Here is a 21948-nt window from a genome sequence, read left to right on the forward strand (position 1 = left end):
CAGTTCAAGAGGGACAGGGAGCTGCTGGAGAGAGTCCAGCGAAGGGCAACCAAGATGACTGAGGGATTGGAGCATCTCCCTTATGAGGAAAGGCTGAGAGAGCTGGGACTCTTTAGCCTGGAGAAGAGAAGGCTGAGGGGAGACCTTATTATTGCTTACAAGTCTCTAAAGGGTGGGTTGAAGGAGGATGGAGCCACACTCTTTTCACTGGTTCCCAGTGACAGAATGAGGGGCAATGGAACATAGGAAGTTCCGTTCCAACAAATGGAAAAACTTTTTTACAGTGAGGGTGACGGAGCACTGGCACAGGCTGCCCAGGGAGGTTGTGCAGTCCCCTTCTCTGGAGATTTTCAAGAACCGCCTGGATGCAGTCCTGAGTAACGTGCTCTAGGCAATCCTGCTTTAGCAGGGGAGTTGGACTAGATGATCTCTAGAGGTCCCTTCCAACTCTGAAAATTCTGTGATTCTGTGTTTCACAGTTACCTGTTGAGTGACATCATCTATGTGAGAAAAATGCTGTGCAAGTGTCCAGTTCTTCAGCGTACTTACTCTGAAAATTCTGCATTTTAGATTTTATGTGGGTTTTTTTATTTTCAAATACTTCTTTTTCAGGTTGGAGGGGAGAGATAAGCTAAATCATAGCATAATTTAGGTTGTAAGGGACCTCTGGATGTCATTTGGCCTGTCCTCACGCTCAAGGCAGTGACGACTTTAAAGTTAGATCAAGGTCATATTCAACTGAGTTTTGCTCATTTTCAGAGATAGACAGCCCACACTCTGGGCATCCTATTCCAAAGTCAGAGCCTACCTGCACTGCCAAAAAATATTTTTTTCTAGCATCTAATCACAATTTCCTTTGTTTAAGCAAAATTCTTTCTGTCCAGTTCAAAATCAGAGTTTAGAAAAACAAGTTTTCCCATTTATCCTATTTTCTTAAAGCCCCTTCAATACCACTTGTAAAAACATAAAAGCAGCAACTATGTAAGTATTTTAGAAACACTTTTTACACCCATTCAGTGATATCTCAACTCTGCTGGCTGGGGTTAAGTTACTAAACACAGCATTACAGAGCAGTCTTATCAGCTGCCAACATAATATACTCCAGAAAAACTGAAACAAAATCTTACCGTGACCATAAAAGTAAGAACTACAAAGACAAATCGGAACCATATTTCCACTTGTGAAAAAGTTGGATTGTAGGTCTTCCACTACAAGAAAACAGAAGATAAATAGCCCAATGAACAATGTTTTGACAGGGTACATACGACATCAATAATTAGCACTTTCTGCAGACACTGAAAAGTTCTCTGGCTTTTCAAAATTTAAAGCTATAACCGAATTCCAGCATGTCACCATGGAAAGACAAAAATAAATTTACAGCCATAGGACTATCTGATGAAAAGACACCCAAAGCAGCCTAATATGCTTACTGCTCTTTTACCCTGACGCTTTGTAACATACTCAGTATGCTGTGGTATGTTTAAGCACTTCTTAGGACAAGAAGGATGTTCATCATTGATTTCAATTGCAGTTTCAGTCAAAGTCTGAATGCCAGTAATTGAGTAAATCCAGTATGCTCTTCTTTATTAACAGTCAGATACATAAATTGATTATGAAGACATTGATAAGGTATAGTCATGCTTTCTGTAATGGTTTTGTTTTCTTAAAGCTTGTTTCAGAAATGGAAAAAAGAAAATGAAGGGGAAAATAAATGAGCTAATTAGAAATAAAGAACTTTTTTCTAGGAAGGAAAAGCTCCTTCTTCTCTAATTATCATAAGGGCACAAATACTAATTGTAACATGTCAGTTTGCATAAACTCTGCTCTGTGAAAATTCACCTCATACCTGGCATACTTCTCTTTTGAAGCCACTTTTGAAATGTAAACTCCCTGGTACAACATACGCTCTCCCCATCTGAACAAGAAGCTTTACCTTTCAATGGATTAAATCTGTCAACCACTGTGCTGTCTTTTTAAAGCATAAACATAGAACAAAACTTCTATGAAAATCCCATTATACAAAAGGCAATTTACGATTTCAACTGAGATCATGTAGACCATTGTAATAATGAAATAAACTGACAAGCAGGGCTTTGGGTTTTTTGGTTTTGCGCACAAGCCTGCCTTAAAGGCAGCCTGCAAAGCAAGATGATGCATCCTGGGCTACATCAAAAGAAGTGTGGCCAGCAGGTCAAGGGAGGTGATTCTCCCCTTTTACTCCACTCTCGTGAGAACCCAACCTGGAGTACTGCGTCTCGCTCTGGGGCCTTCAATATATGGAGGACATGAACCTGTTGGAGGGAGTACAGCGGAGGGCCAGGAAGTTCATTTAATATATAAAAACCACTTTTGCTTTACAGTAAGATTTTTGCTTGCTACCTGCTCTGACATACTGAATGTTGCACAGGTAGAATATACCATAGTAACCTGTATTATAAATTCAGTTTAGCTCCATTTGCTCCCAATGGAAATGTTTCTAAATTTCTTTTTAGAGCCAATTGGCACACACTGATGATATAACTGTTGTATAAGCAATCTTTAGCACTATGAACTGAGTTAGTTATTTCACTAGGGATTATTTTAGTGAATTATTTTATTAGCCTGCTTATTTTAGATGAATAAATGTTTTTCTTTTCGTCATAAGTATGGTTAAAGAAAAAAAAAATCTTCATTTTTCTTTGAGTTTGTTAAATCTTTCTAGTCCATGCTTTTGTAAAGTTGGGAAAAGTCTTGCTAATTCAGATACACCCACTGAAAAGCCTGAAACAGATACCATGCTTTAGAGAGGCAACAGCTCTACAAGCAAATGCAGAAAACTGGATGTTCTAGTCTAGCTTGTCTACTGTTAAAAATGTCTCTCAGGAATTAGACTAAATTTATCTGTTCCAGAAAACAGCATTAGCAGTTCAGAAAGAAAAGTCTTTCCTTATAGAGTTAGAAAAATTGGTCTAGACCCTTATTAACAGCAAATGCTATATAATAGTTATGACATTCGTAGTGACAGGAAAATTAATTATGATGCATCTTTGTTTACCTTCAAAAATGAGATAACTTTTATTACAGTTTAAGGAGACTTCTCCAGCATTAGTAATAAAAGAGATTTACTTTGCTAGCATAAAACTTTATACTTACTGTGAAGGTAATATTCTGGATGGTGTACGTTAACTTATTTAGATCTTCAAAGGTAACAAATATGTTGTACTGGGTGTAGTTCAGGTAGCCAAGGTGAGCAACAATGATTTCACTGCATTTCTGCGAACACATACAATGAAGAATAGCATATAAAAGCCTTCAATTTATTCCAGAATATGCACTGTTAGTATAGGTTGGAGAATTTGTTTCCAAATGTTCAGATATTGATGATATTTATTATATGCCTTACCAACCTTGATCAGTCAGAATAAGACTGAAACAAGACCTGCAGATAATTTCTTGAAAGATACCAGACAAAGCAGAAGAAACTGATAAAGTCAGTCAGCAGGATCAAAGGTTGAACTGATAAACAAGGCTAGCTTTTCAGTTAAGCTGGTGAAAGCAACTGCTTGCAGCACCAGGAAGGACCTGAACAACTCTGTCAGTTAAGCTCTAGGTCATCAGATTGTGAGATGGAGCTATCTTGTGCTAAGTAATTTCTAAAAGTTAAGAGGAAAGAGAAAACCCAAGCATATTGCTCTCTTGGCAGTGCATAATTAAATCTAATTGAACGCTGTTAATTAATTTCTGCAAATTTAATATATACGTGCCTATATATAAAAAGAAAACATTTGATTTACCCTATATGCTTATCACAAAAAACTTCAGCTATGCCCCTTTTAAAGGACTTGCATCTGGAGAAGCTGTTTTGGATATCTCTAAGTTTAAAAAATTCAGTGCAAATTACACTAGAAACTCAAAACCTTAAACATTTCTTCACAGGTGGCAAGAAATTTGGCTTTTTCAGAACACAGACGCCAGCTGAGTTAAACCAGACCGTCTACTGGGTGTTGGGGGAGAACTTTTCTCTCCTCTGGAGCCCTAGATCCAATCTTCTACTACAATATTCCTTTGTTCAGTGCTGCTAAATCTGCTTAGGTGACTTAGCAGCACACATCGCTTTGCTGGCAGAGAGCTACACTAACAAGAGAGAGGGGTCTTTAAGGGATAATAGATGCAAGTCATAGAAGGAAACAAAAAGAGACTGATAGGTAGTTACCTTGCTCAGCATTACCAGCTAGGTTTCAATTATAAATGAAACTATACGCCAGAGTCTGTCCTGAGACACACTTAACAGATACATTCTTCTCATTTGCAATGTAATGTAACATGCACACAAATAGATTTAAAGAAAATGTACTGCACCAGAGTTTTGTTTAAGCAGGCACATACTTGTGCACAACTGAGTAATCTTGTCCGATTGTGAACTTGGTTATTAACATATGGTGTGCTTCCATCCTTCACCACTCCAAGTACTTTGACTGTCATAGTAACATTCTTTTTGAGGGATACTGCAATTAAAAGAGATCACATTAAGCTATTCCTACATGCAGAAATGAAATCTCAAATAGAATTCCAAATACAGTTTAAAACACACATCCAAAGATGACTCAAAGTTATTCAGTTATACTTTAGTGGAGTAGAGGTCCAGTATATTAATTAAAAAGCCCTTCAAAACACAAAACTTTTTTATTTACATACTTAGGCAGTAAGTAACAAATGCCCTGTACTGAATCTTGACAGATTGACAATTACTAATACAGTATTTCTCACATGTTTATGGGGAATTTTTATTGAATAATTACTATCATTACAATCTACACATCTAACTCCCACCAAAATGAAGCAACAGAGACACAGATTCTCTAGATATTACTGCTTTCACAGAAATAACAAACAACTTATCCCATACACCTGTTGCTTCCAGTTCTCAAGATCAGTGCTGTCCATGTCTTTACTGGAGGCAGGGCTTGGAGGGAAAGAAACTGTGTCGAGGAAAAACCCACCAACCATAGCCAGAACGCAACAGGATCATATATGTGACAGATGACATTAACGATACAATACACAGGTTGTTATAGCAGTTTCCTGAGAATTAGGTAAGATTCTCACCATCTTGCTGATCCAACTCAACGACACAGGTCAGCCACAGCTGCTGATTGTAAGTAGACAGTGGTGGCGAACTTAAGTTAAATGGCTTCAGCTGTTAAAAAACCCACAAGGTTAGCACCACCCATTATTCTGTTACATGATATATCTGTAGTTACAATGATGAAAGGCATGTTAACTATGTTTGTGACAATATTTTTGGGAATAGATTAATACGTGCTACTGTGTGGACAGCATGACAAGCAGCTCAAATATAAGTCTTCCACAGAAGTAGCTTAAACAGCACACGTATTTTGCACAGCAGTGAAGCAAGGAAAGGTACAACTACTTAAAGCACATAAAAGCAGCAGCAATAAAACTAAAAAGTTCAGATATGAAGAGCAAAATCCTGAGACCTCACCTGAAAATAGTAATTTCTAGCACTTTGCATTAAAAGTCAGGTTTGTGACCCCTAATCTGCTACACAGTTTTAAAGATGTTCAACTATAATTATGAAAATAACAACTATTTTTCCACTAGGTTTCCTAAAAATCCCACATTCATTTAAAAAGCATGGAAGATATTAACAGATAAAACCTAAGTGTAGGAAACACTTTTCTTATTTGAGATAAAAATATGCTTTAAAAAAAATCCACCCATAATACAGTACCAATCCAAACTTATATAGGTGATTAATAGACAAAAAAAAAGAAACATTTCAGTGTATTTAAAGAAAATTTACTTTAAAAAAAACCAAAACGAAACAACAAAACCTTTTCAGCACTTTCACAAAAATTACTTTAGATATTAGGTTGACAGGGAAGAGCTAGACAGAAATAAAAATGCAAGAACACAGAACCAAAATATGAAAGCTTTCAAGAAAATGAATGTGAAGGTTCATGTTAGGAAGCCAGGTGTCATGTCTTGGTCACGTGACAGTGAACAGTTAACAAGGAAAAGAAATATTCCCTCCCCGCTGATAGAAAGGAGGATCACAAGAGGGTTATCATTAGTTGCCACTGACAGCATTGTTTTTTGGTTTATGATCTCAATTTCTATTTATGGATCCTCTACAAGAATCTCCAACATGAACTCACCAGGGAATTCTATCAACACTCAAGTGTTACTTTATCAGAAATTGCTGTGCAGAAACACATAGAATTCCCTACCTTACCTGCTCACAAAAGTGAGAGACTACCAATTGCTGCTGAGCCACTCATGAAATAACACAGTGGCAATACAATATTGCACGTTCAATTTCAAACTGGAAAGCACCACATGGCCAAGAAGTTTTCCAGTAAAAATCTAAATACTTGAAATAATTTGGGGGAAGGAGGGGAATGTTTAACATTACCGACATCAAATAAAGTCATTCATGTAATCCAACAATATTTATTAACTCTTACCTTTAGGCTGTTATTTAAGTCGGTTCTTGCTACAGAAGTTTCAATTACATTAGGACCTACACAATATATAAGAAGGAAGAAAGAAAACAATATTGAAGTATGTGTATTACTGATAAGTAATTACATAAATAAAGGATTTCAAAAGACTGTACAAAATATCTCCCTGCAAAGCAGGTAAATAGTATCCCACTTTTCAGATGTTTAAGCTGAAGGATAAATCACTTAGACATTTCAATACCATTAATAAACTTGGCCTGAATGTTCTTTTAAGCTTCTCAGCCATAGTATTTCTAGGCATGATTAAATAGGAAGTAAATTATAAATCAAGAACTCCATGTCAGAAGCCCTGCATGTGTACTCTTAACTCTTACAACAAACCAGATGGTATTTCTCCCAAGCTAAGCTGTACACTGCAATCATGAAAGATAGCTACAAAAAAGCTATCTAAGTACCAGTGGCACTGTTGTTACAGCAACTTGAAGCTCAACAAAGGCTGAAAAAAACACCTGAAAAAAAACGCTACATTTAATTGCACTACAAAGTTTCTACAGCCAAACTGCTACAATGACCTGATTTACATAGAGCATAGTGTCCATAATGCATTGCAGTCAAGGCTCAGGTACCAGGACAAACACATCCCATTGTATTTGAGTGCATGATGCCAATGCCTTTTTATGTACGTGTACCATACTTGCTTGTACAATCACAATAACAGTACTTTCTGGCCAGTGCTGGATTTTCATCGCCTTGATCTGCTCAAGCCAAGATACCCACATGTTTGTTTAGAAACAGTTCTCAGTTTACTCAGATGAGGCCTCTCCTTTTCTATAGAAATCTGGGGCTACAATATATTATGTATATTGTCACATAAATAAATATAATTGCATAAAAGTTCTACAAACAATTTCTCCTAAAACATACCATCCATTTAATCAATGGAGTTTCATGTCCAATTGTAGTGGGAGACGTTCAGCTTGCTACCGGACTTTTCATGCAACCATTCCTCCAATCATTCTGGATACGGGGACACACACTTAACATATACTGATCAACTGCATCCATCCACTCACACCCTACCTCTAGTTCTGTGTGCAGTAAACGGGAAGCAATAAAATCATAACTTATGTTATAAGAGACATCCAGAGGCCATCTAGTCCACTTTCTTGTTTAATTACATCAGGTTGCTCAGGGCCATGTCCAGTCAAGTCTTTAATACCTCCAAGGACAGAGACTCCCATAGCCTCCAAGGGTGACCTGTTACAGTATTTAATCACACTTAAAATAAGAAAAAATTTCCTAATACCTAACTGGAATTCCTTGGGTTCCAGCTTGTGTCTGTTGCCTCTCGCCCTATCATCATGCCCCTCTGAGAAGAGTCTAGCACCATTTTCTGTATATCTTCTGATAAGATTGTTGTAGACAGTGGTACAGCTTCCCCTTAGCCTTCTAAGGTACGCAAGAACACATGGTACTGGGGAGAAGAGGAATGCATGCATGTACATACACAAAAGTATGTATTCATGCATGCATATGTACATACACAAAAGGACTAAACCAGAAAAATGAAAGGGAAGAGTAGAAAAAGGCCTGTATATACTGGGGTGTAAACAAACACAGAGGAGTTGTATAGCAGGTAAGGACACAGGCAGGACATATATGCATGTGTGTATTTGGGTCACTCTAGAAGCTTTCCAGTCACAGTAAGACTTCTCTGTCCAAATGGTCTCTCCCCTTATGTTTTTGCGTATGGTAATTCAATGTAATTTATTAATCCTCAAAACATGCTGTTTCAGCCACAAACTTAGTATTAAAAAAATTGTGCAAGAAGTTGTTCACAAAGACCACGGACTTCAAAGTTATGACAGAGGAACAACGGAAAAGACGGAAGTTCATAAACGAGCAACATGGGATCAGTCTGTGCAAGAAGTATTTTAGGTTAGCTGTCATGACAGCTCTAAACACACAGCATTGCTTGGGCTTCTATAACCACTGTAACTACAATATTAACCATCTTACAGACTTTAAATGGAAAAATTAAGAATTTCATCACCCATCACACTCAAAGCTTCATATTAGAATTACAGTTTACCTTCAGTAATCGTCACCCACTGTAACATCAGTTTTGCATCATTGAACTTTTCAGTTCTCAAGTCTATATAAACAGGGCAGATTGTTTGAAGGCATTTTTGTTTTGAAAAGCATAATACAATTTCAGTAAGTGCTCATAGTTGATAAATCATCATATTTCAGCCATTAAGTCTTAACAAAAACAATAGAATGAGCCTTTTTTTAAAAGTTTGGGCTTTTTTTACCGGAAGATATGAACCAACGTTGGGGCAGAGAGATCATAGTCCCAGTTTTTAAGAGCAGCAAGCGAAATAATAATGAGGTTCTACTGCTATAACTGCTACTCCTCTAGCAATTTTTCATAGAATCCAAGTAAGTTGGAAGAGACCTTAAAGATCATCTAGTTCCAACCCCCCTGCCATGGGCAGGGACACCTCCGACTAGACCAGGTTACTCAAAGCCCCATCCAACCCGGCCTTGAACACCTCCAGGGATGGGGCCTCCACAACTTCCTTGGGCAGCCTCTTCCAGTGCCTCACCACCCTCACAGTAAAGCATTTCTTCCTAACATCTAATCTAAATCTACGGTCTTTCAGTTTAAAACCATTACACCTCGTCGTATCACTACACTCCCTGATAAAGAGTCCCTCCCCATCTTTCCTGTAGGCCCCCTTCAGATACTGGAAGGCTGCTATAAGGTCTCCCCAGAGCCTTCTCTTCTCCAAGCTGAACAACTCCAACTCTCTTAGCCTGTCTTCATAGGAGAGGTGTTCCAGCGCTCTGATCATCTTTGTGGCCCTTCTCTGGAATCACTCCAACAGGTCCACGTCCTTCCTATGTTGAGAGCCCCAGAGCTGGATGCGATACTCCAGGTGGCATCTCACAAGAATGGAGTAAAGGGGGAGAAACACCTCCCTCATCCTGCTGGCACCACATATTAAAGATTTTTCAAGCAACTGACCAAAATGATGCTGTGGTCATATTATTCAAAAATGGTGATTAAATTACATTGTTACCATTTTCCTTTTAGTCTTGCTCAGTTAACAGAATCACACCTGAAAGCAAAAAACCACCCTGAGGTGGTGAACTGAAAACTGCACAGATACAGAAAATGAGCTCTGCACTTTGCCTCACCCCAAACATAACATAGGCCTATTGGGAAAAGGGAAAGAATGTGAGTGTAACCTGGGGCGGGGGGGGGAAGTCTGTGTCTGTCTTGGGGTTACAAAAACAGAAGAGCATCAGCCACCTCAGATTAAACTGTCTTGTTTTCTCAGATGAGAAGCAAGATTTCTGCTAGGCTTCCCAAACTGCAGGTAGAGATGTTGAGTATGGGCAATGGCATATTCAAGTAGCAAAGAAAATACGGATGTATCACCCACTTTTTCATTTACTTAATGGGTTTGGTGAGTTTTGCTCAGACTGCACCCTTTAATGAGGGAGCACTCGATTGTTAGCACCCCTCCCTCTATTCACAGGAAGCAGGAGCTGTCAAAAAAAGCCATGAAAAACATCACAGTAAGTGTTCTGTGGGTCTCCTCCCAAGGTAAACAGCATTCTTTTAAAAATAATTAAGTTATAATAATGAACTGTGTTCACGCTTTGTCAACAAAACTATCCAGCAAACCAGTCTTACAAGGACAAGAATCCCACAGCTGTGCCAGTTCCTGAAGGGGGGCACAGGCAAATCCTGGGACCCCAGCAGGTTACAGAAGACCAAGCATTACTTACAGCAGCCAAGTCCCCTGGGCCAACGACAACTAGATCATCATATCACTCTGCACACAGTTGCAATGTAACACACCAACACAGCTCTCTTTCAAGTTCTGCTACCAATCAAGAACGAAATGCTCAGTTTTCTCCTCCAGGAGCATTGTCTCTTGCCTAGTCTTACGTAAAACAACTTTCTGGTATTTCTTACAACTGGGCAGTATAAATACACAGCTACCAATATGGTTCACTTTTTAAGCCAATTCCAGGTTTTTTTTCCTTTGTCATTTATATGAAATGCATTTTTGTAAATGTATTTACACGGTATATCAGTAGCCAAATAACGCCCTTCAACATCCTTAGGCAAGTCAAAGGAGTATCAATGGTTAACCCTTATGAACTGAATGTCTGTTTGGAGTTTAGGCTGCTGCAATAAATCAAACAGCAGGAAAGGAAGTTTTATTTCACAGACAAATTTTATTATTTAATGCTGTTATGAAGAATGAACAGCCTACAGGGCATGGATGGGCACAAAAAGCCCAAACAGCTGCCTCCAATTAACCCCCCCCCTTCTTTCCAAGGCAGGCAGGAGCGGATGAGTCCCAGGCCTCAGCAGCCTGTCTCATTCTAAGGGAAGTGAAGGACAGGGCAAAGGTAGAGATAAGCCTACAGACAGGTCAAGAGGTGTCAGAGTGGCACAGGAGAACACGCTGGGTGACATGGAAATAAGCAGTAAAGTGGAGGAGGTGGTAACGTCCTTAAATAATTCTTACAAGGGAGGCGGGTTTCTTAATGAGTACAAGTCCCTCCTTCCCCTACTCCCTGTCTGTCACTTAACTGCTGTGTTGACAAAGCTATCCTGACAGCAGAGCATTAGCTTATTAACACTGCAGTGATAGCACAGTGACTTCTTTTTCAAGTACGTTTTAGACCTGGAAAAGCTCTGTGACATGAAATACAGAGGGCTACCACACTTTCCATCTGGCATAATGACACTCTGCATCTTTGTCAACCAGACTTCCACAAATCTCTCTGATCTCCAGGATAAGTATCCAGGCACAAAGCAATTAGCCTCCCAGATCACATCATGACTCCCACAAAGGTCTTTGAAACCAGAGACCTAAGCTCATACATGTTCGACAACAGAAGTTCATATTTTTACATTACTAAAATATTTTATATTTCTGTGGCATTTATCACCCAAACATCTAGAAGGCTTTACAAGCAGTTATCAACTTCCTCACAGGAAATCTAGTATTGGCACCACCATTTTACAGACTCAAATACAAAGAAGAAAATTAATGTAGCGGTCTGCTGAAAAATTATGTTACAGTGAAGCTGGATTTGTTTCGCTTTACTGACTGTTTCCTGCAAAGCAATTGCAAATACCAAATCTGTGTAGGTAGTACTCCTATGAAAAAATGAGACGGAAGAAACACTTCTCCCTCCCTGTCAAAACTAATGCTTCCTCAGACATTTCAGAGGCAATAAGCTCATTAGCATTCAAATACATCTGGAAATACCACAGGTTTAGACAAGGCATACAAGAACTGTAATCTTTTAAAAAGACAGCATCCTTACCTGCTATTCCTATGAAGACTGTCAAACCAAAACAAACAAAGAATACTACAAAGACCAGAACAAAATGTCGTTTGGACAGAGTGTATAATCGCATCGGCGCCAGCCTACGGAAGCAAAGAGAAAGCACAGAATTAGCTATTGGTCATATTTTTAAAGAAGGGGGGCGGGGGGAATAGATCCCATTCATTCCTCCGCAAAGAAAATTAAACCAAAATCCGAGGTAATATTTAACACCAAGGGGAAAAAACAAAACTAATGCTGCTTTAGAGAGCAAGTATAACCACTAGGAATTATCAGACATATGTATGTGTATGTACACCCGCACTCCAAATGTATGAAGTTTGCCCATTCTTTTTATGCTAGGGTTTTCTATTGTCCTAAGTCTTGAGCAAGAGAAAGATTTCTTAAAGGGAGAAAAAGTTGCATTTTTTAATTCATATGTTAATAATTTAAACATCCAGGATCCCAGGTCCCCTGCAATGATAGCTTAACCTAAAGGGATTGACATCTCCAACAACTCAGTTACCTGCACAGGATCTTGATGAGTTTTCTACCCCCTTTATATATACTTAATCCCTGCAGGATCACCCCTAACAAGGAGTAAGGCAGAACCCCAGATTTGCTAGATGTGCATGCTCAGGCTTTGCATTCTTGTCTGACTTCCACCAAAGCTTGGGAAATACAAACCTGAACTTGTTTATTATTAGACACTTAAATATAAATACACATAAAAGCAATGACATCTCTTTCACAACTGGTTGGTGATTATCATTAGGTTAAAGACAAAATAGAGGGGGAAAAAAGTCCTGAAAGGACCAATTACGTTCCCTTGGAAACGGGTAACTTCCAGTTCAAACTACAGCCAACATTTTGGTTTGAGTTATGCCAGAAATGAGCCACCTTATAGTTGGTTTTGTAGTGCTATTCCAGTAGGTGTGATCACAGAAAATTGTACAGTTTATATGGAAAAGCTGTAGGATTGGGGGTGGGGTGCATAAGGTGTTGTTTTCCGATAAATTTGTAAGAGGACTATCATTGAAAAAAATGAAAGCATAAGACTTCAAGGACAGTGCTCCCTTTCAGCTTGGAATAAAACTTCTTTTAGGAAGAAGTTTTTCACTTTGAGGGTTGTAAGGCACTGGAACAGGTTACCCAGAGAGGTTGTTGAGGCCCCATCCCTGGAGGTGTTCAAGGCAGGCTGGACGTGGCCTTGGGCAACCTGGTCTAGTCGGAGATGTCCCTGCCTATGGCAGGGAGGTTGGAAGTCGATGATCTTTAAGGTCCCTTCCAACCTAAACCATTCTAGGATTCTATGATTCTTTTCACCAGCTGAATGGTACTCTTACTGGTTCACCACATTAATGAAGAAATGCAGAAAAGCTGGTGGAATCCTTTCAATAAGCCCAGCCTGAATTCTGGGACCAGGTACCCCAGGCCTGCATGCCTGGCAGCCCTTAAAAGCAAGGCAAACAATTCACTTTAAACTAGTAAAAGGCTCTTATAATAACCTGTATTTTCTTTAAGAATGACTGCGTTCTCTCCAAATGAGGCACTACAAAAATAATTACATTATTCCTTCACTTTAAAGTTTGAAAGACCCAAACCTTAATTTAACTCACAAAGGAGGTGGGGAAGGGAGGAAAAAAGCCACAGAAGTAATAATAACTGCAAGCAAGTAACTGTAAATGCTACAAGTTTGCACAAACTGCCTGTACAGGACTCCAGGCATACAATGTAACTTCCCTTGACACACGGCCTCATCCCGAGCAAAAACCCCAGTCTAAGGCGGCAGAGTTTCCGATTGTACAGGCAAAAAAGGTAAATCATACATGAAATTATCACAATCATAAACAGGAACAGATCAGATCTCTGTCACAGAGATCATCACACAGAAGTCTCGCAGACAAATATAATTTTAAGTTGACTTTGAAAAACGCCAATTAATAGAGGCATTTTAAACCAGAACTAGTCTGCACAACTTTTGCAGGGATTAACTACAATATTTTCCTTAAATCAATGTCTTAACACCTCAGCCCTCATGCACTTAAACCACTTGAAAGCTATTACATCTGTACTAGTACTATAATAACTATACAACTAACTAAATAAAGTGCACTTTCCTATCTGTTCCAAGGGATCCTTCAGTTCCACAGATGACTTGATCTTGAGATATCAAAATGCTAACCTTAACAAGAAAATCCTTGCTATATAAAAATGGTACATTTTTTTTTATATATATATATATATATATATCAGCAAAAATGCTGATATTCCTAAATTAACTGTAAGGGTTCAAGTGGATACCAAATGCTTCATGGAAGAGCACCCACTGAGCACCATTCAATACACAGAAACCAGGTCTGGATTGAAAAGTCAAGGGGTTAAAGATAGTTGAGGACTGGAAGAGTATCATATATATGCAGAAAAGTATCACATATGCTCATGCTGTTCTTAATAGTTTACATCTGGGCACCCACTTAACAGCTACAATCTGATGCAGGCTACTTCTGATATATGCTATGCATATTCTATACGCTATGCATACTCTTGGTTCTTTTGATAAGCTTCCTATTTTCTAAGTTTTTGTAAACATTTCAAAGCTCATAATGTGAATGTGAAAAGCAGCTTCATCTCCACAGTCCTTACAGGAAAGTCACCAGAGTTCATCACCAGAGTTCACCCAGCCAACACTCACAGCTTTACAGCTATCAGCAATTATCACCTTGGTTTATTCACGTGCCAGAGCACAGATGCACTTGCAAGCTTTTGAAGAAACTTGTTCCAGACATTGGCTCATTCTTTATTCCAACTCCTCTCCAGGTGGTGCAACACCTAGTAGTCAAAACGGGCAGGTATACACCTACCTAACAACAGTCATGCTGGCACTAAACAAAAAGAGGAGGGACACACGGTGTCTTTTTCCTTCTTCTTTCATAGTGGTACTCCTGAAGTCTCATTTAAGCAACTGACTGCCTATGCTACTGTACAGGTCAGTAAGGCAACATGGACACTTTTTGTAGGAGCAAATGTAAGAACTCAGCCAAATCTTAACTACATTTATCATGACAGCAAACAACAATTTATAGCATTCCTATATTCTTCATTGTCCCCTGCTGCAATAACTAAATTTCCTCGTGTGGTTTAAATATCTCGTTTCAATCTATCACCAGCTGACAAACAAAGCAGAGAAAATGATTCTCCCGTATGCTCATTGTTTAACATCTGCCTTTTGGAAAGAGATTATACAAAATTTATGAATACACAAGTGCAAGTTGATGATCCCCCACTAACAGCTTCTTTCTTACACCTGAAAGGCCTAATAAAGAATTAAATGTTTGAAAGGCGTTTATGGGGAAAGCAAAAAAGGTTTCTCTGGAAGCACCTGTTCAAACAAGTAAAGAATTGTGCTTTGGTTTACCAATGGAAGATGCTTTACTCAACCTAGCCAAGGCAGTCTGAAGCTCAAGAGCAGCCACCCAACTGTCCAAATTTTCTCAGGCAGCTTTTACCACCTGTACTGCATTTTATCCTAACTCGGACAGAAACTAAGTATTTTATAATTAAAGTGGATATGTCTGAAACTAACTGCAAAGGAGCAGAAAGCACTGAGACACAAACAGAGAAATATTATACCGATATATCTCAAATCGCAGTCAGTAAAAACTAAACTGCTCTAATGCAATCTGTGATGGAGTGAACTATGGAAACGCACAACCGTAACAACTGCAATCTTTCAGTAGCCATTCATATGTGAGATGTAAAAGTAGGTTAAATCTTGCTCTTTGAGTAAAGTTTTGGCTCAAATGGTTGAGCAAAATGTTTCTCAGGCTACTCCTCATCTTCAAATCACTTCTTGTGCCTTCACAACTCAGTCTTTACTAAAGACTATAATGAAAAACAGACCCTTTTATACAACAGTTTTCACTTAAGACTTACTTTACAGATGGAAAGGCTGTGACAAAAGTGGGACTAAGCAGTAGGTAGCCCAGAGTTGATATTAAAATCAGAAATAACTCACTTTTATGCACAGTAGTTTTTCTGACATACTAGCCTCAACATCTCTGCCTCCAACTGCTCTTTTCTATTTTAGGCTCACTCCCAAATAAAACCATGAAGCCCACTTTGATTTAAATGATTATATATGCTACCTACATTCATAGTACTGGGTCTATCTGTTCGTACTGCACTTTCTCATGGTTTAAAGACATTGCTTGCTTCAGTGTCCCTCAGAAGACCTTGAATTTCTTCTTGCAGAGGTATTCCACCATGGTTAATAACTAATGAGGCAGCACATGACTACATGAAAAGATGCATACAATTAATATTATCAGTACTACATAATACTGTTAGCTGGCAGCAAACCATGACTACGCCAAACAGCTGAAGTGCACAGGGTGGGGTTGGGGTATTTTTTAGTGTCGTTTGGGAAATTCACTGAAGTCTGACTGATTAGTCACGACTATAGCTCTGTCCATGAGGAGACATATCCGGGAAAACAAGTTTTCCTCAAGATACAATCTGAGAGAGGAGATACGGGGTAAGGGGGTGTTATTCACCACATAAGAGGAAAAAACACAGCGTTTCTCTATAAAGAAGCGTGAGTAGTTTCTGTCAGGTTTCTGAATGGCGAACCGCAGCCTCAGAAACATTAATTCAACGCTTGCTGATCTGATTTCCTTAACGAGAATTAACGTCTATGAACCGAATGAAAAGATTGGGGTTTAAACGGTGGAAAAGCTGGAACTGCCGCACCCGGACAGTGAAAGGCATTTCTTCCCCCGGCCGCGGCCCCAAGCAAACAAACCCCGCCCCGTCCCCGTCCCCGTCGCGCCGGGCCGGGCCGGTGCGTGCCGCCCCCCCTCGCCGAGACCTGGCTCCTCTCAGGCCGTTGAACGGCCGCTCCCGCCGCCAGCGCGAGGGCAGCCCCCCAGCCAGCCGTCGGCACGCGCGCCAGGGTCCCCGCCGCCGAGCCCCCCACCCCCGCGCGCGAGCGGCGACCACCCGGCTCCTCCCCCGCCCACCACCACTCACGGCTCCATCCCGGCGCCGCATGCGCAGTGGAGGCACCTCCCCCTCCTCCCCTCCGCGCCCGCGCCCTCGCCCGGCAGCCGCCGCCGTCGCCGGGGCACAACCGCCAGCGGTGCTCCCCGGCGGCTTCCGCGTGCGTCACCCGGCCGCCACGCGCCTCGGGGAGACGTCACGGCAACCCCCTGCTGCGGGGCCGAAGGGCGACGCTGCTGGCAGGGGGGGCGGCGGCGCTACGGCAAGCCGCAGGGGACACGGGCCTGCGCGGCGCCGCTCGCTCCCGGGCGCGGCGACGGTGGCGGCGGCGGCGGGGGCGGAGGGAGCGGCTGGCGGTATCCAGCGGGGTGAAAATGCCGTCACTGCCGCGTCACCTGCAGGCGGCTCCGTGGTGTTCAAGAGGTGGGTCAGGTTCAACAGAGAATTCAGTCAGCTCGCGAAATTAGAGCCTAAATTTAATCCTAAAGCTACTACTTTAAACACACTACGTAATAAAAAGCTCCAGGTGGCCCCTAACGCTATTTTATTCTCGCACAAATGTTGAGATAAAGTTGGATTTTGTTCTGCTTTCCTATTAAATACCCTGAGACCGGGCAACAGTGACTGTCAACCCAGCCGTGGGGATCGGAAATCATGAGAATTAGGCAAATTTAGGGATTTTGCCAACTTATATTTTGTATTCATTTTTTGACAGCTCTAATATTTGTTTATAAAAAGCCGTGACCTCAGTCACTTAAACCTCTGGGAGTACTTGGTGTCTAGTCCAGGACAAAATTCAGAGCAACTTCCCAGCTTTGCTCTTTGTCATCTACATAAGGAAGAGCCATCTCAGGATCACCCCAGAAACATTTAGATAGACCGGTCAACATAAAATTTAAAAATCCTCTCTTCAACAATCAAGTACTTCAATTAAAAGCCTACTTAGGTGGCAAGGTGGTTTTATTGCAGTGACTTTTTAAACGTACTTAACGTTAATAATCTTATTCATTTCGTTCAGTTGCCCTACGGGTAATTCACATCATTACCAGTGACCCATGGGACCCAGTATGTCTCTTGTGTAACACCACTGAAGCCAAAAGAACCATGCTGGGAATTCATTCAGTCATTGATACTGGTATTTATCCCATCAGTTAGATCTGGGACTTACAGCACTGATGTTCATTTAGTAATGTCACAAAAAGGCTGTCTTGAGAAATGCGTAATATCAAGTGGTGAAGAAAAGGCATTTACAAATTTTAAATCAACAAGAATCACTACTCTAGGGCAGAAAATAAAGCCTGGAGTAACCAGGACAACCTATCAAACCGTATCTGCTCGGAACAGGAGAGCACTGCCAAGCCACAATTTGAAGTCATTAGGTCACGGGTGACTATGACATGCTGTGTGTCACTTTCAGCACACTTCAGGATTCTCCAACCAGCTCTCCCTGGCCAGAAAATGACAGAATGATGCTTACAGCATCTGTGACAATTTCCAGTATTCTGGGAAGCGCAGCTGCAGAGTTACAACTGCTGCCATTTATGTGCGCACATCTGGGCTGTTTGGGTGGCCGCTCCAATCCCTCTGGCACACAGCTCTCACTAATGTGAATGAATTTATTCTCCTCGAAACAAAAATACATTCTGCTCACTGAACAAGTAGGAAACTGAAGCACAGACAGACTCAGCCTTCTCAAAAGCCACTTGGAGAACGGCGTGGGTGGCAGAGCTTGAAATCCAGCTCACTTCAATTAGCCATGGGGCCACATATCTCTTTGCCATCTACGAACTTCCAAAGGGTTGTGAGCACGTTGTAAACACATAGGTTGCACCCTGTAAGTTTTGTGAAAATAGCGGTGTTGAGTTTACAAACTAAATCCTTAGAGGGAAGGCACTGTGAAACTCTCCCTCCGCAAACACGGAGTCAGTCAGGGTCTCGCTCTACTTGGCTCCGTATAAGAAGGTGCCTCCCTCTGTGTCTTGTCTCACCTGCTCTGGGGTGAAATAGTACGAGAAGGTACCGTCTGCCTCATCTGATGTAGAAACTGGACGGTGTACAGTGACTGAGGCTTGCAAGAAGAGGCAGGCTGATCTCTGAATAAGCAGGCTGAATGCTGGCACAGCCAGGGTGCTACTTACACCAACCACCCCAACGCTTAGGCTGTACTTCCGTGACCAGTTTATACTTTCATGGCTGATACCTACAGCTTTAGTGACAAAAGGTGAAATCCAGCCTCTCTGGAGCTGTTTGACCTTTGCCAGCACAAATGTTTGTGCAATAGAAGGGCGAATCAAATAATGGAAATTATTTGAGTTAAAAGTCACTCAGAAAACCCAAAAGTATTCTGGTGGATCGGTTGCTCACTCACTGTGCAGCTACAGGAATACTTGTGGGCAGACGAGGAAGAGAGCAGAAATGTGTGCCCAGGGAAAGGTGAGGTAGGATGGCTTCTTCCAGCCGCAGAGCCAGATTATGGCAGCTTCAAGCAGTCATGAAGCTACACTGTTAGTCTCCTCCTCCTGCTGTTTCAAGCCATCTAGCCCTAGCTGTGTACTTCACACTGGGGTCATTTGGGTTCTTCCCCTGATTGTCAGGACCCGACACTGAGCCCTGGAAGAACAAGAGAGAGGTACCAGCTGTGGCTTGAAGAAGCCACTGAAGGTCCCGCCTGGCTCTGGAAAGCAGCATGAGCCTTCAGGGAATCTGACTCCAGTTCTCCAGCAAGGTCCTGTTGACCCCTTGGCTTCTCACAGACTCCCACTTTGAGCACTTGGGGAGATTTTAAGAAAGTGAGAAGAAGTGTAGCCTCATCACAACAGCCTTCTCTGGCAAACTTCAAGTTTCTTCTCTGGAACACGCAGGCACTAGAGTTTCTCTAAGGAAAATGAAACAGCATCTCTTTATTGCTGAGTCAAATGATGTGCTATTCTCTGGTCTTTTTGCCAAAAGAGCAGAACCACTGTGTGTGAACCTTTCCCACATGTTTTGAAGATTAACTATGTTTTAATGAACTGGAAACACTAATAGGAGAAGCTGAGGAATTAAGAATATCAATATCATCTAAAATTACCTCTCTTGTTACCCATATAAGCAACAGCAAGCACTAATTAAAGCTGCAAGGTAAATAATATGTTTCGCAATATCATATATATAGTCCTTTTGTTGTACAAAATGTCATATTATTGCATGGATAGGAGTTTAAAATGTATCCCTTATTTAGCAGGGCAGATTGTAGGTCGTTTATCTTAATCTCTGGGTATTATTACAAAATTCAGTGTCAACACGGTGCTTCAATGTATAAGCTGATTGGCCAGTGGGATACGTTTATTAACACAGAAATTGATTTTTCAAGAACACTAAGTTGTTACTTATAGTTATGCACCTCTGATGTCAGACCACAATTTGTCCATCTTCCTGCTCTCTCCTTTCTGTCAGGTAGGCACTTTAATTGCTTGCTTTCTTATCAAAACATTTTTGTCACGCTGAACTCTTCAACATTAGCTAGGGGATGGAGTTATGAAACTCCCACCGAAATAACTGTCAGCTGATTGCAAGGCCTGGCGTCTTCTGGTGAGCTTCGCATATCTCACTGACAACATGTCCAAGAGATAAAAATAAAGATGGTTTAGTACCATTGGTACTAAGCTGTCTTCGCACCAATAGTTTACTCAAAAATGCCGAGAGCAGAGGAGGGAGACGCCGGCTGCCAGCCTGCCATCAGCAATCCCTGCCCTGCCATCCCGGCCAGGAGGCATGCTAGGGGAGGAAGGAACATATTGGAGTGGGAGGGAGAGACACCAGAGAACAAACTGTTCATTCAAGTGGCTTGTTTGGAGCAACTTTTCAGGGGTATAAATTAGAACAAACCTGAAAGCTGCTGTAATAAATCAAGGGCTGATATGCTCTGTGGCAGTCACCGGGACTGATGGGAGAGCACAACACTTTTCCCTTCTTCTGCCTTCTCTGAGCTTATCTGCTGCACCAAGCATCTCCTGGTGTACCACAGACTAATCTTAGGTGTACCGAGTCCAGACTAACCTTGGATTGGGGGTTGCCAATGAGGTTGTTTACCGTCATGCCCATTAGTCTGTAAATATACAGTCTCTTTTGCAAGCATACCATAAAGCACCGTGTCTGCCTAAGGGGACTGTTAACCCAGACAGATGGTGTTAATCAGCCACGGCTAGCCCTGCTCTCTCCACCTCTCCCAGATGGCCGGGTACACTAGCACTTGCTTGTGGGGAAATACACCAGGAGACACAATTCAGAGACTATTCTGGGATATTGGGCAGAACAAACTCACTAGTATTGACACCACTTCATCTGTAGAGTGTGGGTGAGAGCCCCGGGGCTCTGCAGAACGAGGATGGCATAGCTTGAGATGGCTGAGGAGCCTACCACCCTTAGTTGCCAAACCCTGCCCAAACAACAGGATGTTTACAGGCAGTTGCTGAACCACATGTTCAAGAGCACTGTGCTTTAAAGGAAACCATTACCAAAAGATGTCACTAAACTGGGACAGCCTCAGAGCTGAATTAGAAATGACTCAGCCATCCGTGCAGCAAGAGCACACCTACTTGGGATAACAGCTTCATCAGCCACCTCTGAGTTAGGTCATCCCCTCGCACCAAATCCCCTGTCACTAAGAATGAGCACATACCAGCACAGCGCACAGCTAGCGCTGGCGAGTCAAGAAAAGCTATTTTTTTGCCAGTCACAAAGGGGACTGCTTGGTGTTCTTCCATTCCTGTGTCAGCTCTGCTGCAAAGCTTTCCAGCTTTGAGTTTTTCTGTTGACACTCGGAGAAGGATATCCCTGCAGAAATCAAGAGTGAGACTGTAGCAGCCAATTATTTTTTTTTTAGCAAGTATTGATTACTTGCAAGCTCATGCCCCCTCCCCTCCTCTGCTTCCTATCACTTAGTGGACTAGATCGCTCCATTTCCAAGGAGGCAATGGAAACCACCAGTTGATGACCAAATGTCTTTTCTCAACCAGCGGGAGGGGAGAGTTAAGGCTGGCGGTGGTTAACAGCTGCACATTTGTGAATACAGTGTGTGAGAGGGGAAAACATGCTTTTTAATATGGTTTTACCATCTCTTCATTTTGTTAGTTTGGTATAA

The 21948-nt window shown here is 41.4% G+C and overlaps 1 protein-coding gene across 1 annotated transcript in view; it reads right to left on the bottom strand.

Annotated features, from left to right (window-relative positions):
- Nucleotides 1-16864, bottom strand: part of TMEM181 (transmembrane protein 181) — a 26463-nt gene extending 9599 nt beyond the window's left edge. The window contains exons 1-7 of the mRNA XM_009882317.1: nt 16857-16864; nt 11826-11929; nt 6468-6523; nt 5086-5176; nt 4366-4484; nt 3133-3252; nt 1128-1208 (exon numbers count right to left, since the gene is read on the bottom strand). Of these exons, the coding sequence (XP_009880619.1) occupies nt 1128-1208; nt 3133-3252; nt 4366-4484; nt 5086-5176; nt 6468-6523; nt 11826-11929; nt 16857-16864 (579 nt within the window). The remainder of the gene's footprint in view (nt 1-1127; nt 1209-3132; nt 3253-4365; nt 4485-5085; nt 5177-6467; nt 6524-11825; nt 11930-16856) is intronic.
- Nucleotides 16865-21948: the final 5084 nt, after the last annotated feature.

This window comes from Charadrius vociferus, unplaced genomic scaffold (genome assembly GCF_000708025.1).
Source record: "Charadrius vociferus isolate BGI_N301 unplaced genomic scaffold, ASM70802v2 scaffold13, whole genome shotgun sequence".
Classification (NCBI taxonomy): domain Eukaryota; kingdom Metazoa; phylum Chordata; class Aves; order Charadriiformes; family Charadriidae; genus Charadrius; species Charadrius vociferus.